A 16,123-nucleotide genomic window follows, 5' to 3' on the forward strand; every position below is an offset into this window, starting at 1 on the left:
CGCGCACACTCGCCGCCCCCACCCCTGGTCTGACTGGGAACTTGAACCGGTCCAGCCTGTTTAAACGCAAAGGACAGAGATCCTGTCTGTTCAATGTAAAAAAAAAAAAAAAAAAAAATCTGATCAGACCGAAAGAGAGAGAGAGAGAGAGGGAGAGAGGGAGAGAGAGAGAAGAGAGGGAGGGAGAGAGAGGGGGGAGAGGAGAGAGAGCGCGAGCGCGAGCGAGCGAGAGAAGAGAGGAGAAAGAGAGAGAGCAGAGAGCGAGAGGAGAGCGAGGTGTAGAGAAACCGAGGGGGAGAGAACCCGAGTGTGTGTATGCGTGTGCGTGTGTGAGCGCGAGCGAGCTTGCGAGGGAGAGGAGAGAGAGAGTGCGAGCAAGAAAGAATAAAAGGAAAGAAGATTTTCTCTATGTATATAAAGATGGCCACGTTAGCAAACGGACAGGCTGACAACGCGAGCCTCAGTACCAACGGGCTCGGCAGCAGCCCGGGCAGCGCCGGGCATATGAACGGATTAAGCCACAGCCCGGGGAACCCGTCGACCATTCCCATGAAGGACCACGATGCCATCAAGCTGTTCATTGGGCAGATCCCCCGCAACCTGGATGAGAAGGACCTCAAGCCCCTCTTCGAGGAGTTCGGCAAGATCTACGAGCTTACGGTTCTGAAGGACAGGTTCACAGGCATGCACAAAGGTGAGTGCACCTTTCGTTCCCAACTTTGCCGGTGAGAAGGAGCGGGCGGGCGGGCCGATCGGCCGGCGACGAACGAGCGAGCGGGAGACGGCGCGAGAGGGAGCCTCGGGCGGACGCCGAGGAGGGAGGCGCTCCGGCAGCAGAGACCGGGAGTGGGGTGCGTGGGGAGCTGTTCGCCGGGGCAAGGCTGGGTTTTGGGCAAAAAGCTGATAGACGCGGTTTCGTGGGGAGAGAAGCGGGAGCAGAAGAAGAAGAGAGAGAGAGAGAGAGAGGATCGAGGGGAAACGGGGCTTGGATTTTGGGTACAGCGACTTGAAAGATTGGGATGGGGACGTCTGCACCGGCCGAGCCCGGGACGCTGAGCAGACTGGCGGGCTCTCAGCCGGCCGGGGACCAAGGGTGCTGTCCATCGCCGTGGTGCTGAAATACTAAGCGGAGATGGTTTTCTCCTTCTCCGCTCGGGGCCAGAGTAGCAGGAGCGCAGCCGTCTAAAAAGAAGAGAGGTGACAAATTCAAAGATATATTTTTATTTCGCTATCAATTTAACAGTAAACTCTCCCTGTCGAGCTGTGTGCCTGAATAATCCGGTTGTGGTGCGAGTGGTGGAGGAGGGGGTGGGGGGGTGTTAGTTGTTTGAAGGAAAGGGGGACAAAACCTAAGGTAAGAATTAGCAAAGAACCAGCCATCCCCTGGGTGGAGTGGGGGGGGGGGGTCAGGGAAGCCTGGATGATCCCCTCCTCCAGAAAGCAGGGCTTCGAGAAAAAAAATCTGTGTGTGAAAGATATGCATTTTGGAGGGTGTATCCTAAATTATCCCAAACTCACCATGCAGAGAGGTTTATAGTACATCGTTTCTTTCCCTTGAAACAATCATTACTAGTGAGTGCTTGGAGGAGGGGGAAACAGAATGATCAAAGAATTAAAACCCAGCAACTTTTTAGGAAAGTGGTCATGGGAATTGTCTGCAACCTGCCTGTTTTCTCCTTGTTTTATTATCTTTAAGGCAGAGCCCCAAACGTGTTCAGTTGTAGAACGTGTGTGGGTGGCTGGTGGGTGACGAAATTAGCCCAGTGCTTGCTCCCTAACAGTAATGTATAGGATGTGCAGCGGGAATTAATCGGGGCTGGAGCTGTGTAGGCAAGTTAAATGCTTTCTGAGAGAGATTGATCGTCAGTCAGAGAAGGAACACTGGGCTAAGGAAGTTGTAAGGGATGTGTATGGACGTTCCGTTTTTAATAAACAGTAGTGTGGAGAGCTGCTGAAGATGCTGTGTTAGAGCTGGTGGTTTTAAAGATGAAAACACACACACGCACATGCACACCTACCCACACACAGAGGGCAGCCTCATCCTTGGCCACAAATGGGCTATGAACAGAGCTGATCCTCTGGCACATTAGGTGCAGAGCGCGGAGCTGTCTGGTTCTCTAAGCAGCAGTGGTTTTCACTATCACAGCCTCCCTCCTTCTTCAGCCCTCCCTTCATCCGAATACTAAGCAGAGCTCCGAACTCTTCATAGTTGGAGTCCCAGAGAGCAGTTTTTATTGGCTTTAGCATCTTCCAGCTTGCCTGCTGAGGAGTAAATCTTAAAGTTAATGGCATGTTGAGTAGCACAAAAACATAGCAGAATGGAAATATACTGGGTTTGCTGGGGTGGGGTGAGGGTGGGAGCTGTAATGGAGAGAGAAACCAACCTTTATTCAATATGGAGAAAATGTCTGTTCAGAAGAGAAACTGGAAAGGTGGAATGGGGGGGCAGTCTTCGAAATAATATCTGTTTCCCCCTTTTTCACCCTCCTTCTCAAGTCAACCATATCTCTGTAGTTTTTCCCTTTCCAATCAAGCTCCCTAGAAGCTAATCAAGGTTTGTATTAAACCTTTATCATTTTAATATGTCCCCAGATTTTAAAATAGCAATAATGAAAATTAAAAAGCAGAGGTAGGGAAATACTTTGCCCATCTTAATGATAGGTTCTTGTGGGGATTTGAGATTTTAAAGTTTAAAAAAATCAGAATCCACTAGAGGCAAAAAGACAGTTGTGAAGAACTGAGCTTCCTATGAGATCTGGGTTGGAGGACTTTATTTGCTTCTTTATTCCAAATGAAGATAATCTTAAACAATATTCCTTGGTTTCTTCTCACGACCCCTTGCTAGTATCATCACTCTGTTTCTGATGTTTTGGGGGCTCCCTTTTACTATAGCAAAGATGTAGAATTATCATCATTTGCATCAGCGAGGTAGAGAAGGTTAAGATATAGTTGCATCATATGTATCATATCATATATATACATACACATATCTGGCCAGGATTCCTATGACAAGCAAAACTTCATTTTCTAAATAATTCCTCCTCTAAACTGGCTCAGTCAGGGGCAGGCAGGCCCGTTGGCTCTGGAATGCTGGGTGCTTCATTGTCGAAACTCACCCTTCAGAGCCTGAGCATATATTTTTTCCTATGAAACTTCCTGCCTCTCCATCCCTCAGATTTTTATAGGCAAGGTTGGCCCACAACGTCCCTAACAGTGCTTGGAAGCTCTGAGAGAGCTGAATAAATGAGACAGTTTCCGAGGCCTGGTTTATTCAGTCCTAGAAGAGTTTGAACTCCTCCTTCAGTGATACAGACTGATTTATTAGCTAATCCTGATAAAATAAGCTTCCGGCCACCCTAAAAAATTACTTGCTTGCCATTGGTGATTAATTACTGTTAAGTCAAAAGCATGATGAGGCTTGAAGAAAGAGGGTTGCATTTGGCTTCTAGATTTCCCCCAAGTCTAAATTATAACATGAGGCTAGCGATAGAAACGTGCCTTTGTTAAGCCTGGTTTCAGGGTATATTTGTGGCTTTTTCTTTCCCCTTCTTGAATTTCTAACTTCTTATGAATCATACTGGGATAAAATTGAGAGACATGACAGGATACTGGCCTTCATTGTGGATGGAATATGTATGCTATTGGTTAAAAGAAGAAGAAAAAAAAATAAGTAAAAATTAAATTAAGTACATGAGATTTCAGGTGGGTATCCATTTGTTGGCCACCTGCCATTTCTGGTAACTAAAGAAGGAAAGAGTTCTAAGGGTTAATGGAATACCTGCCATGCGTAGAGTGAACCTTAAAAGGCAATTACTCCAGTCAAATTGGGAGTCTGGAGGAGGGAGTAGGTGTGTGTTGTGGAGCAAACCCAGCCGTATCCGAGGAAGGCTGTTGGGCTGGGGAGTCAGCAAATAGCAGTTGTGGACTGGCGTGATTACCGTAAAGGTAAATTCACCCCCTGGAGACCAGAAGGCAAATGGGCAGGGGGAGATCTGGGTGCTAGGCAGAGAGAGAAAGAAAGGAAAAAGCCCAGAACAATTTGAAGAGACAACACCTAAGGAAGAAAACCCAGTTTAATGCAAACTCTCCCGGCTAACTCAGAGTCTCCTTTTCTCCCCCATTAGAAGCACTTTGAGAAAGATTGTTTTTCCAGGCTCCAAAGAAAAAGGCACTGTGCTATTGATTAAAGAAGAGAGAGGCAAACTCCCAGGGTATCAGCAGAAGTGAACTGAGGACGAATTTTGCCCCTTCTTATAGAATTTTTCTGCCTTGGAAAAGGAAACAGGTCATCCACTAGTCTAATTCTTCCCTTCTCTCACTTTTTATTTATTTCTATTTTATTCCTTGTATTTCCTGGAAAACAAAGGCAGTGACTGAAAATACGTACACACACACACAGAGTCACGACTGCTAACACACACACACATACACAGTTAGTGGATCACACATGAACAAGCCACAATCCATTCATAACTTTGGTCTTATCTAGCAGAATAGGAGGCAGCAAAGACTGAGTTACTGGGAGACATAAAGACTAGTGCTCTCTGGATAGCCATATTATAATGCATTATCTTTGAAGTCATTTAAGTCCAATTTAAGTGGTATTTAGTATAATATTTATGAATTAATGTGATCTAAGCATAAGGCTGTCCCCAAAGGTTTAAACAGCCTTTACTACTGATATGTGCTTGTTCCCGGAACCTGCGATGCATTTTAATCTAAACAGCTAAGTCCTCATCACAATCCCTCTTGTTAACCAGTCAGAACAGATCTGTGGCCTGGATAACCTCTCTGCATTGAGATTTTCCCCTGCTGCATGGAGGAAAATCTACTCTAGTGGCATCCCGGGGGCTCCCAACCCAGGAGCCACAGCTTCAGGGACTTCGGCCCCTCATACTTTCATACTACATCCAGAGGGAGGGTGGGGACAGAGTAATGGAACCTTCTGTGCATTGAGCTCCGGAGAGTATATCATTTTGAAATATACTCATCGTCAGATGCACAACCTCTCATTTCAACGGTATCTGAGTAGTAAATTCCTCAAGCCCCTTGATTTGGGGTACAGCTGGGAGAAGGGGAAAGGGCAAGGGTTATGATTATGTTTGGGTGATTTGTGACCATCTTCATAAAATTATGTCTGGTATTTTTGTGTAAGAGGTAACAATTCTCAAAATATCGAGTTTCTGCCACTTGACTTTAGCTGAAAGAGCTCATTGGGTTTTTTTGTTGTTTTGTCTTTTTTTTTTTTTCCTGAGATAGGTGAATTAAAGCTAGTGAGGTTCTATCTGATTTCTGTTTTCAAATGAGTCTAAGACACAGGGAAGCCGAAGTATCAGCATGGGCATCAGCTCAAGTAAGATGAACTTTTAAAAACTACTTGGAAAAATAAAAATTCAGTTCTGTCCAGGGAAAAACACTAGCAGAATGGCTGGACACACACCTATAGCTTTTAAAAGAAAGATTTGCCTTGTGAGACAGAGAGGTGGAAAATGAGATAGCTATAATAAGAAGAAAGACATTTAAAAATAAGTTTCACTAAAGAACATCAGCAATAGTAATTGTTGCAAAGTTAAAATAAACCTAAACAACTGCCCCCATTAAAAAAAAAAAAAAAACCCTCCAAATTCCAGATGTTAATAAGTATTCTATTTAGGAGCAAAGAAAAAAACTATTGGGAAATGATTAATTTATTTAAGACGCTGGTGGTTATTTGCTGGTTGTGCATGGTTTCATTTATCTTTTAAACAGACTTCCCGAGAATCGACACACACATACACACACACACACCACACACAGACATAAATTAATATGCACATGTGCACGTATATGCATCCATGTGCAAGCATGACTAAGCGCATCCCACACATATGGGAACCAGGGCTGGCCTAGATTTTACTGCAATTCAACAGGGAGATGTTAGCACTCTTTCTCCCCCACCCTGCCCCACTCAGCTTTAATGGGGAATTCTAGATTGGGTTGAAAGAACCCCCTTGGCATACTTTCACTCTCTCCACCTGCTCCAGTTGGCTGATGTTTGTGACTTCTCAAACAAAAAACAAAATAAAACAAAAAGAAAAGCTTTTCTTGAATGAAGTCATAGCTTAAAAACAACTCAAAGGAAAACAATTACAAAAATGTATGCCACAGATATGCAAACGTCCCCTCAGTTCATGCGTATGTAAAGCTGATTGCTGGGGGACTTTCCTGATACCCAGTGATCTCACCACTCTCCGGTGACTCGAGCAAAGGCCATCACTGTCATTATTATTATTATCATCATCATCCTCATTATTATAATTTATAGACCAGGATGGGAGAGGAGCTTCTGAGTGATGCCTGAGGAGATATCCAAAACACCCACCCTTGGGTTGAGAAAAGAGCTGGTCTCACTTGCTTCTGATGGATTTAGGAAAAACACTGCACAACTCACACCTTCCAAGTCACCAGAGGGTGGTCAGTTTCCAAACTGACCCAGGAGGGATCTCAGTATAGAAGATTTGGAATGAGTACTCTGTAGAGGAGAGGAAGATGCAGTAGAGAATGAGGCCCAACATCGTAGGCAGAAAAAAGGAAAACCGAAAGTTGGAAGGCCAGAATGCCAGCCGGAAGCTGGGATCACTGGTTGACAGTGGCTGAAACTGCAGCAGCTTCTGAACTTGGAAGGGAAATCCCATGTGACATGCTGAGAGAAGAGCTCGAGGGTGTGAAAATCTGTGTGTGTCTCTGGGTACTGGAGGGTAGGGGGAGGGAAGATGCTGCAGCCTGCGTGGGTGTTGGTGTGAGTGCATGCATGTGTGTGTGTGTGTGTGTGTGTGTGTGTGTGTGCAGGGAAGACATGACAAATTCAAGTGTCGTGGAGATGATGTTAGGGGTAGTTTCATCTTGCAAGGCTATACGTGTGATCAGGGAGATGGTTGATGGAGAAAAGAGGAGAATGACGCTGTCCTTGTGATTATGTACACGCTCCACCTCGGAACTCGCGGCTTGGATTTGTCAATGATCTAAGTTCCAGTGTGGAGGCGTGCTCTTGTTCATCTGCCTGAGAGCCCCACTCAGAAGTCCAGGTTGGGGAGAGGGTTCATCTCCCCCCACGCATCACTCTTCAAAGGCTTGCCCACTTCTGCTCACCTATTGACTCATTTTAGAAATGACCTTCTATCCGAGATCTGAGTGGCCAGCCACAGAGCCCAGCTCTCTGCAGAGATCATTCCCTCTACTCATTGCGTTCCCTACCCCACCTGCTGCCACTTGGCATCCCTGTCCAACTTTTCTTTTGTAGTGCTTTCATGCACACACACACACACACACACACACACACACACACACACACACACACAGGGGAGTTGACCAAGTCAGTCCAGCTAGGCCCTGGCAAGCAAAGGGCTGCATTAGCCTGAATGCACACAGGGGTGGCAGGGACCTGGTGGCCCGCCTTTTGGGCTCTCTACAAGGGAATCACATCCTCTTCCTTTACTTTCACCTTTTCTGCAGCCCCTCAAATACACATATTCTCCAAGAATCACAGAAAGCATCTAATTCAGCCCAAATAGCCTAGGGAAGGGGAACAGAGCCCCCAGCTTAGTTGGAGCCCTTTTATCATGCTCTTCCACCTCCCTCTTTTCTTTTTTCTCCTTACTATTTAAGATGCCCTCGAAAACCCACCGTGGGTCTGAAGAGAAAGATACATGTTCCACTTGGCAACATGAGGGTATGGTTAAAAATGCCAGGGCAAGAGGGCAATAATGGGGTAGAAATGGTGGCAGAGGAATTCCCAGAGTTGATGTGCTTGCCCTAAGGGCTTCCTCCATCTCCACTCATCCAGTTTCCAGTGGCCCCTGGATGGGTATAAAGCCGAAGCCACAGCTCTGCCCACAGAAACCAACAAAGCAGCCAGGTGGGCAGCCCCAGGGTAATTGCCTTCCTTTCTGTGTCCCTCCGGGAGCAGAAGGGGATGTGTTCAGGACCAAGGAGTCACAGGGCTGCTCCCCTTCCACTCGCTCCAACTTTGGTTTCCCTTATCCTCCCTTGTATCTCCCCTCCAGCATAAGCTGACTGACACTCAAACGAAGCAATTCCCAGCAGCTCAGCTCAGGAACAAATCCTACATGGCCATCTGCAAGATGTAAATAAATGCGTGCCCTCGTGGAGACAGACATAGTTCTGGTTCCGTGAGGATGGAACAGCCAAAAATATTGATCAAAGCTCAGGAAAAAAAAAAATTGATAATGAGCTGGCCTCCAACAAGAGTTTAATTGACGGAGACTTCTGAAGGCCGGCTCTGGACAGCGCATAAACTGACCACGATGTTACTTTATTGCAATACACTCTGCTTTAATTAATTAATCACCTTTGTTAAGAGCTGCTCCAGATCAAAGGTTTCTGGATACTTCGCAGATCTTACTAACAAAGCCCCCATGCATTAGACTGTCCTACTGTTCACGGTGAGGCAAGCAACCTTCCTTCCCATTTTCTTTCCTCTTAGCTGTGGCTTCTTCCTCATTGTTAATGATGAATGGATCTTACCTCACAGCCGCTCTGTCCTAGGATGGGGATGGTGAGGGGTGTTGCCCGCTGAGGGCATGGGGCTTCCTCTCAGCAGCTATTTCTAAAATTACACGACTAAGACTTGGTTCACCTTCAAATCTTTCTGACTGAAATGGGGAGTGTCAATAGAATAAAAACAGAGCTCATGGAAATGCAAGAGATGTTTGTATGTGTGTGTGTGTGAGTGTTTGTGTGTGTAGGCACGTGCACAAGCAAGTATGTGCACATCCACATAAATATTATGGGATCGATACATTTCACATCCGCTGCCCACACCTCTTAACTTCTCCCTCCTGTCTCTTGAGCACCTGTGCTACTGTCGTATTTCACTCTGAGAAATGCTCGGAGCTGAAGCGTGCATAGATGACGCTATATTGAACCAAGCCATTGTTTGGATTCAGTTACGGAGTCCGGGTGCGTGTTGAAGGATGGTCCACGCCTGGCATAGGTGGTGCCTAAAGAATCTACTTCTCAAGATATGACAGGAACCTCACTCTCCAGAGTCCCCAAAACCTACAAACTGACAGGTGACTTACTTGAAAGCAACCCTTGGAGTCATTCTAGGCAGATTTGAATGCCATACGTGGCTGTTTGTTCATTATTCTAATTTAATGATGCAGTCACACCTAATTAATCCATGTCTGGTTTATTCATACACTAAGTCTGAGGATCCAAAAGATCTCTCTAGCTAGCTGGCTTCCCTTTACAGGGGCTAGTGAGGGGGCTCCCCCGACAAGCGAGCGCGTCCGGGTCCAAACAGGAACGGATCACCGTAGACAGATTTGATGAAGGCACTGTCCCTGACACCACGGTCCAGCCACGTAGGAATGACAGCAATTACAGAGATGACAGCAATCAGAGACTAGCGATGAGATCTGTGTGTCTGTGTGCACACACGTGAGCACACAATGCGTGCATTCTACCAGGGCAACCTTCAAATAGGCAACGGGCCACACCCCCAGTGTGTACAAAACAACAAGGCCTTATGGAGTGTCAAGCATTCCTATGATTGGGAGTTTCAGTGCAGAAGTTTGTGAGGCTGAGCTGAGTCAAACTCCCCTCTCTGGCCTGGAGAAAGCCGAATGCATTGCTGCCACTGCACACATAAAGAGACTGAGGCTGGGAGCAGCAAAGTCCAGTCTTCAGCGTGGCCCTCAGCGGACCTCCGCATAGCTGCTTCTGGCCATACTGCTCCCAGTGAGTGCTGCCTCTTGCCTGGCAGGTACATTGAGAGAACAAGGCATCAACCTAATAATATCCTTATAAAGCCAAGCCTTCTGTGCTAGTCCTAGGAGACAAGAGGCATCCAAAGATCAAACACTACATCACAGTGTATTTGTAAGCACTCTCTGATACGGCTACCTCCCTATAATGCTCTAATTGACTATTTGATCAGCTCTAAAAGGCCCGGTGTTCAAGACAGACTCACACACATTCACACACTCACACACATACACTCACCACACAAGCACACGCATGCAGTCTCTCTCTTGCACATGGCACTGTACCCACACCAGTTCATCCAACAAAGGTAGATTTGCGCAGGAGATGCTTGAAGGTGAATGGAATCACACACCTAAGATCATACATGCCCTTCCAGTAATGGGCTTATCAATAGCTCTTAAAGAAATGTGACAGCCAGCCCAGAGTCATTCAGTTGTATGGACAAAGGTCAGCATATAGATATCCATTATTAATAATATCAATATCTTGGTTGACCAATATAACCAGAAACTGTATCATGTCACTGCTGATGGGCAAGGCTAGGAGGACTCCTCTGCAATAGCAGGAAATTATGCCCATGTAAAATTAATCATATTGACTGGTTCTAAGAATATACGGAGAGGTGAAGATGTTGAGAGCTCTTGCCGTGGTGGGAAAGGGGGACCTTGTTCCCAGAGGCTCCCTGGTCTTGAACCCTTGGAAAGTGCCCAGGAAGGAGGTGTCTACCAGGGCAACCTTCAAATAGGCAAGAGGCTACACCCCCCCAGTGTGTACAAAACAACAAGGCCTTATGGAGTGTCAAGCATTCCTATGATTGGGAGTTTCAGTGCAGAAGTTTGTGAGGCTGAGCTGAGTCAAACTCCCCTCTCTGGCCTGAAGAAGCCCGAATGCATTGCTGCCACTGCACACATAAAGAGACTGAGGCTGGGAGTAGCAAAGTCCAGTCTGCAGCGTGGCCCTTAACGGACCTCCCCATAGCTGCTTTTGGCCATACTGCTCCCAGTGAGTGCTGCCTCTTGCCTGGCAGGTACACCAAAAAGAACGTTTTCCCTCATCCGGCCTCTGCTTTCCAGCGGGGTGAGGTAGAGGAGAGGTGTTCTCTGAACAGGAAAAGAAAGAAATAGGATCCCCTAACCATTATCCACCCAACATATCCACATCTTTCTGTCAAATCAATACTTGGCTTGGCTTAGTCTCACCGGATGGGGCACAGAGAGCATCCTTGCACCCGCCGTGTGAAGAGGTCTACCTCTGAGGGGTGGTGTGAGCCTGAAGCAGCATCCCCAGTTACATGGCTGGATACTGGCTTCGGGAGGATGTCAGTGTGCACCCTTTGCAGCTTAAAGGTCCCAGGAAGAAAGGCATCCAATCCCATCAATCATGTGACTGGGTTCTTGAGACCAGCGGAGCCAGGGTCCTGTCTTGCCAGCCTTGTTGGTCAGGTTGGTATGGTCTGGACTGTAGAAGGCCATTGCTCACTCAGGCTCACCTCCAGGCACAGTGAGCAGGGAGGAAAGGGAAGGCCATGTGTCCTTGGCCTTGGAATTGTTGTCTGGCATGTCCCTGGCCTCTCATGGCCTTGCCCACTGGAGCCCAGCTCAGGCTGTTCCTGGTCCTCCTTGGCCATGCTGGGCAGCAGCTGATCAGGTGTTCTGAGGGAGAAGTGGACAGCAGAGACTCCAGTGACCGAGGGCTTGGCAGAGAGAGACGGAACAGAGCCGACAGTTTGGATCATTTCTCTTCTCTGTTCCCAGAGCCGGTGCAGGCAGCTGGAAGGGAGACTGCCTTAGAGGCCAGGTCCCCTGGTGGGGTGATGATGGACGATAGGAAAGGAACTGCTAAGGTGCAGGGGAGATGCCTTTGATGTAAAGGAAGGAGAGGAAATGGTCCCTGTGGCTGGGGTGGGAGCACTTGGGCCTCAGCAGACAGGCCACCTGCCTCCCCCTCCTGGCCTCAGGCACACTCAGAGTCCCGCCAGACACTTACACCCAGCCCTTGGGACCAAGGGCCTTGGCCAGTCTCTGTTCCCTCCCCCGTGCTAATGGCCCAGCCTTGTTAGCTGAGGCTACCTTGGACAGTTCCCAGATCTCTGGACTTGCCCACCACCCGGGCCCAGACTAGGCGTGGCCACAGAGGAGTTTGGGGAGGGCGTACCCTCCTCGCCCACAGAGCCACACCACCTCCTCGGCCCCAAAGGCCTGGGTCTAAGGAACTCTAGGAGAACAGCCCAAAGCCCAGAGGCTAGGACCCTCCTGTAGACCCTTTCCCTACCTTAGGGAGGGGCCCCCAAACTGTGCATGTGGAGGGGCTCCCCTCTCCTCCAGCGGTCGCCTGCCCTCTGACCATGAGAGGTAGAACTTTCTACTCTCAAGCAGGGCCCCTGAAGCCGAGGCGCCGCTCCTGCAGCAGTCCTGGCTCGGGGTCCAAACCTCTCCCGCACACCACTCCTTACCCCTACAGGACAAGGGGGGCACTCCTCTTACGCGTGGGAACCGCATGCAGGAGTAGTCTGCGTGGGACCCTGAGCCCAAGCCTGGGGCACCAGCAAAACAGCACCAACATGAAACAAGAGAGGAGACTCAGAAAATCCAGAAAGTATGGTAGTTCAGTATGCATGTGCGTTTGGTTTCATTTCAAAAATGAATAATTCGTGTACGGTTTAGTACGGATTTTATTCTTCATTCCCTATGTTGCGGCACCAGAATCTTTTCCATACTTAGGGGTCTGACATGGGTCCAACTCCAAACTGTTATATCCCTCAGCTTTTGCAAAGGACTCTCCAAATGCCCCAGAAGACACAAACGCACACTCAACCCTGTGCCTGACAACCCGGGCCTGGGTTAGTGATCATTTGGCACACCTGCCACCCAGGTCCAGCTGAGACCCCAGGGCACCAGCTCTAGGGCACCAAAGTTCCGTGGGCCATCGGAGTGAGAGGCACAGAGCAGGAGAGCCACCACTGACTTATTTCCAGGCTTCATTTTCTCTTGCAATTTTTAAAACTCTTTTTCTTGAAAACTGAGACCTCCGCTTTGCTCTCATCTTGATTATTTCAATAAGTAAATTATTAGATTTATTTTAGAGTCAATTCTGTTGTTATTGTGTTGGGCAGGTTTGAAAATCCACTGGAATGAGAAGTAAAGGGTGAGGCCTGGGGCTGGAAGGGACAAGGCAGCCAAACAGGTCCCCAGAGAGAGGAGAGGAATGCAGATAACCGGGCGGTGTCTCGGCGGGGAAAGCGTGCCCGAAGGCGGCAGTGAGCAGCCACTCCACAGACCAGGTCACAGTGGCAGGCAGCTGGACGGGAGGAGAGAGACAGGAGCAGAGGCCCAGGTGGTGGCCACAGAGCTGGAGCTGGGGGCGCCAGACTCCTGCTCCCTTCGGTGCGAGACCCCCGGTCTGTGACTCACACTGTCTCCAAAGCCTTGGTTTGTTTCTCCTGAGTTTCTCAAGTTTCTTAGCAAAACGTTAACCCTGAGTGTTCTGACTTATGTTAGCTGAGCCAGGCTGGCCCACAGCAGAGACCACAGAGCCGGGAGGAGAGGGTCCCCCAAGGCTGGCAGAGGCAGGAGAATCCGGCTGGGGCAAGGGCAGGGGAGTCATCGACCCAGCTGCAGTCTGCATCTAGGGCATACCAGCCCCATGCGGAGAGCAGGGTCCCATGCCTACCCCCACGGGGCAGGGCAGCCTTCTGCAAAGCAGAGAGCAAGTGCAGCATTCCAATCTGATGGGGGAGACCCTCAGGGAAGACCAGGGTGGGGTGGGGCACAAACACGCCTCCCTCAAGAAGGCAGATTCCTGTGTGACTCAGGTGCCCTGAGGGTCACGTTCTCTCCTCGGAAGGTGGGAACCCACCATCACCACCGAGAATAACTGGGTGTGCTAGGAAGCAGCAAACCCACAAATATAAGACTACCCAATGCGAATGTCCTGTGTGGGGAATGAAGGACCCCCCAGCAAAGAGGAGTAATCAGATAGGGGTACCAGCTTCCGGCCCAAGAGGCTTGGCCCCAGGCTCCCAGGGAGAGAGGGTGGCAGAAGCCCGGCTGGGACATGGGAACAAGGCAGAGCAGAGCCCAGAGGCCAGCTTGCTGCCGACCTGCTTGTTTTGTTTCGTTTTGTTCCATTATGTTTCGTTTTTGTCCCATTGCAGTAAAGTCTCGTTCTCAGGCTGGTGGATAAAGGAATTTCTCACTTTGAATAAATCTCGACCTACCACCGGCCCGGCTGAGAGAGAAGAGTTGGGGGCAGGGGTAGGTGGGTGGGTTGCAGATATGTCTGAGGAAGGTGGTGACACACATAGGACCTGCAAGGACAGGCCTCACCTTCTTTGGGGCTGCAGTGTCCTTCAGCTGTCCGAACGGCAGCCCACTTGGGCTGAGAAATTACTCATGGAATATTTCAACCCGTGCCCATGTCCCCCGTCACCTAGTCAGGCATCCAGACTGTCCCCAACGCTTACTCAGCTGAACATCCCGAGCAGTAAACTGGGGGTTTCTAGAAGTGGAAATATCCCCCGGCCCTCTGCCCTTCCTCTGTGCTGGCCCCCAGTTCAGGAGTGGCTGCCGGAAGCCAGACAGTGGGTAAAGCCCGGAACAGCATTTCCTGGGGTGACACTGGTCTTGTGGCTGGAAGAATCTTGGCAGATCCCAGGAAGAACCACTCCCAATGTGGAAAGCACACCCGGGCAAGGGTGCCAGGCTCCCTGGGCAGCCTATTTACTGCATGAGAGCAATTGGGGTGCTTCCTCCATCTCTGGGAGAGAAACCCAGCCCAGAGGAGCAGGAAGAGATGAGGTGACCCTTAGGGCCCCGAACACAGGAGTGTTTGTGGCCGACTCTCTAGGGGAAGGAAAACTCCCCTCGTTCAGGCCTTCCACAGAGCTTGACCCCGCGGCATCTCCTGACCCCTGGGATTTCTCGGGGTGGGGGAGGAAGCAGAACTGGGCTCCGTCATAGAGCTGGAGTCCTCCAGTGCCCCCCCCCCCCGCCTACCCTACACTCCCCCGACGCCCCCAGGCCCCAAACCCCAAGCCCCAGGGCTCTCAGGGCACAACGGTCCCCAACCCAAATGACCTCCCTTTCCTATCCCTTCCAAGTCCTGCCCCTTGCTGACCTGACAAATCAAACTGGGCAGATGCGTCCCTAGCGGCTAATGGACATTAATGAGTTACCGTCACTGGTGACATGTGCCTCGTACAGGGACCTTTTAGAGCCCAGGCCATAACCCAAAGAAACATCTCTCATGGGGGGATTTCTGGCACAAGCCAAGCCAGAGGGAGAGGCCGTGAGGCTGGGAGGCCTCTGGCTGCTCCCTGGGCATGGGCCTGCCTGGCCTAAAGCTGTGTGGCCAGGACATGGACCACCCCCTCCCACGCCACAGGACCAGATGAAGCAGGCAGCGGAGGGGCTCAGACCCTGCCTGTCTCCCAGCAGGGCCGGCGCACCCAGGAGGCTGCCAAGTCAGAGGTCTAATCAAATATTAAACACAGTCAGTAAACTTAAACCAGTGCCGTATCTGAAGCGCCGAGTCCCTTCCTGAGAGCAGCCCAGCTCCAGCTCAGGGACGTTGCCAGCTCAGCTTTGCCTGGGTGCAGGGCTGGGAGCTTCTGGGCCCATGCCCCATTGTGGGCAGGAAAAGGGGAGACACACAGGGTCCATGGCAGGGACGGAGGCTCATGGTTTTTCTCCTCCATTCTGTTATTCATTTCCTCTGATTTTTATCTAATCTCTCCTGATTGTCCTGGTGAAACTTAATAGACAAAGTGAATTTTTATTACATCATCAATATAATCTCCAGCTAATCAGCAGACTTGGGGGCCACCGCAAGCCCTATAGCTCCTCATCTGGCTTCATAAATAGTAGGAACAATCACTGCCAAGCGTGACTCCTCCACCTCCTCCCAAGAGGCTTTCTCCCCACTGCTCCCCTTTCCCAGACCTATTCTTGGGGTTTCTGCCTTCCCACGGATCCCCCCCACCCAGTGGGCCACATTGCCGGTCGATGGAGATATCTTCCCCATTCGTATTTTTAGTTTTCTCCCTCCCAGCTTCAGCTGTTAAAATCACAAATCTGGGGCTCGTGTTTTGAATGCCAAAATAGCCTAATGTCGACTGATTTTGATTCTACTTTCCTCTGTGCTCGGAATATGATATGTCATAAGATATTACATAATCCGATAGATCAAAGTATATACTCTAAATCACATTATATACCAAATTAAGTCATATATTTTACCGTACCTGTATAACCTATATACCAAAGGTGTTTTGGTCATTTAAAGTCAGATCTTGTATCTTATAGACTGTATCATAGATGTTAAATTATATATTTCATTTATATTATAGTATGCCTTT

General features: G+C 49.2%; 1 protein-coding gene across 50 annotated transcripts in view; it reads left to right on the forward strand.

Annotated features, from left to right (window-relative positions):
* The first annotated feature begins 393 nt into the window (after positions 1–393).
* Positions 394–16,123, forward strand: part of CELF4 (CUGBP Elav-like family member 4) — a 292,879-nt gene continuing 277,149 nt past the window's right edge. For 49 of the 50 annotated variants that reach the window (XM_061169030.1, XM_061169031.1, XM_061169033.1 and 46 more), the window contains exon 1: positions 409–694. In XM_061169030.1, coding sequence (XP_061025013.1) covers positions 409–694 — 286 coding nt within the window. Of the gene's footprint in view, positions 695–16,123 lie in introns of all 50 variants that reach the window. The other variant, XM_061169077.1, reaches the window with a different exon arrangement.

The sequence above is a fragment of the Eubalaena glacialis genome, chromosome 15 (genome assembly GCF_028564815.1).
Source record: "Eubalaena glacialis isolate mEubGla1 chromosome 15, mEubGla1.1.hap2.+ XY, whole genome shotgun sequence".
NCBI lineage: Eukaryota > Metazoa > Chordata > Mammalia > Artiodactyla > Balaenidae > Eubalaena > Eubalaena glacialis.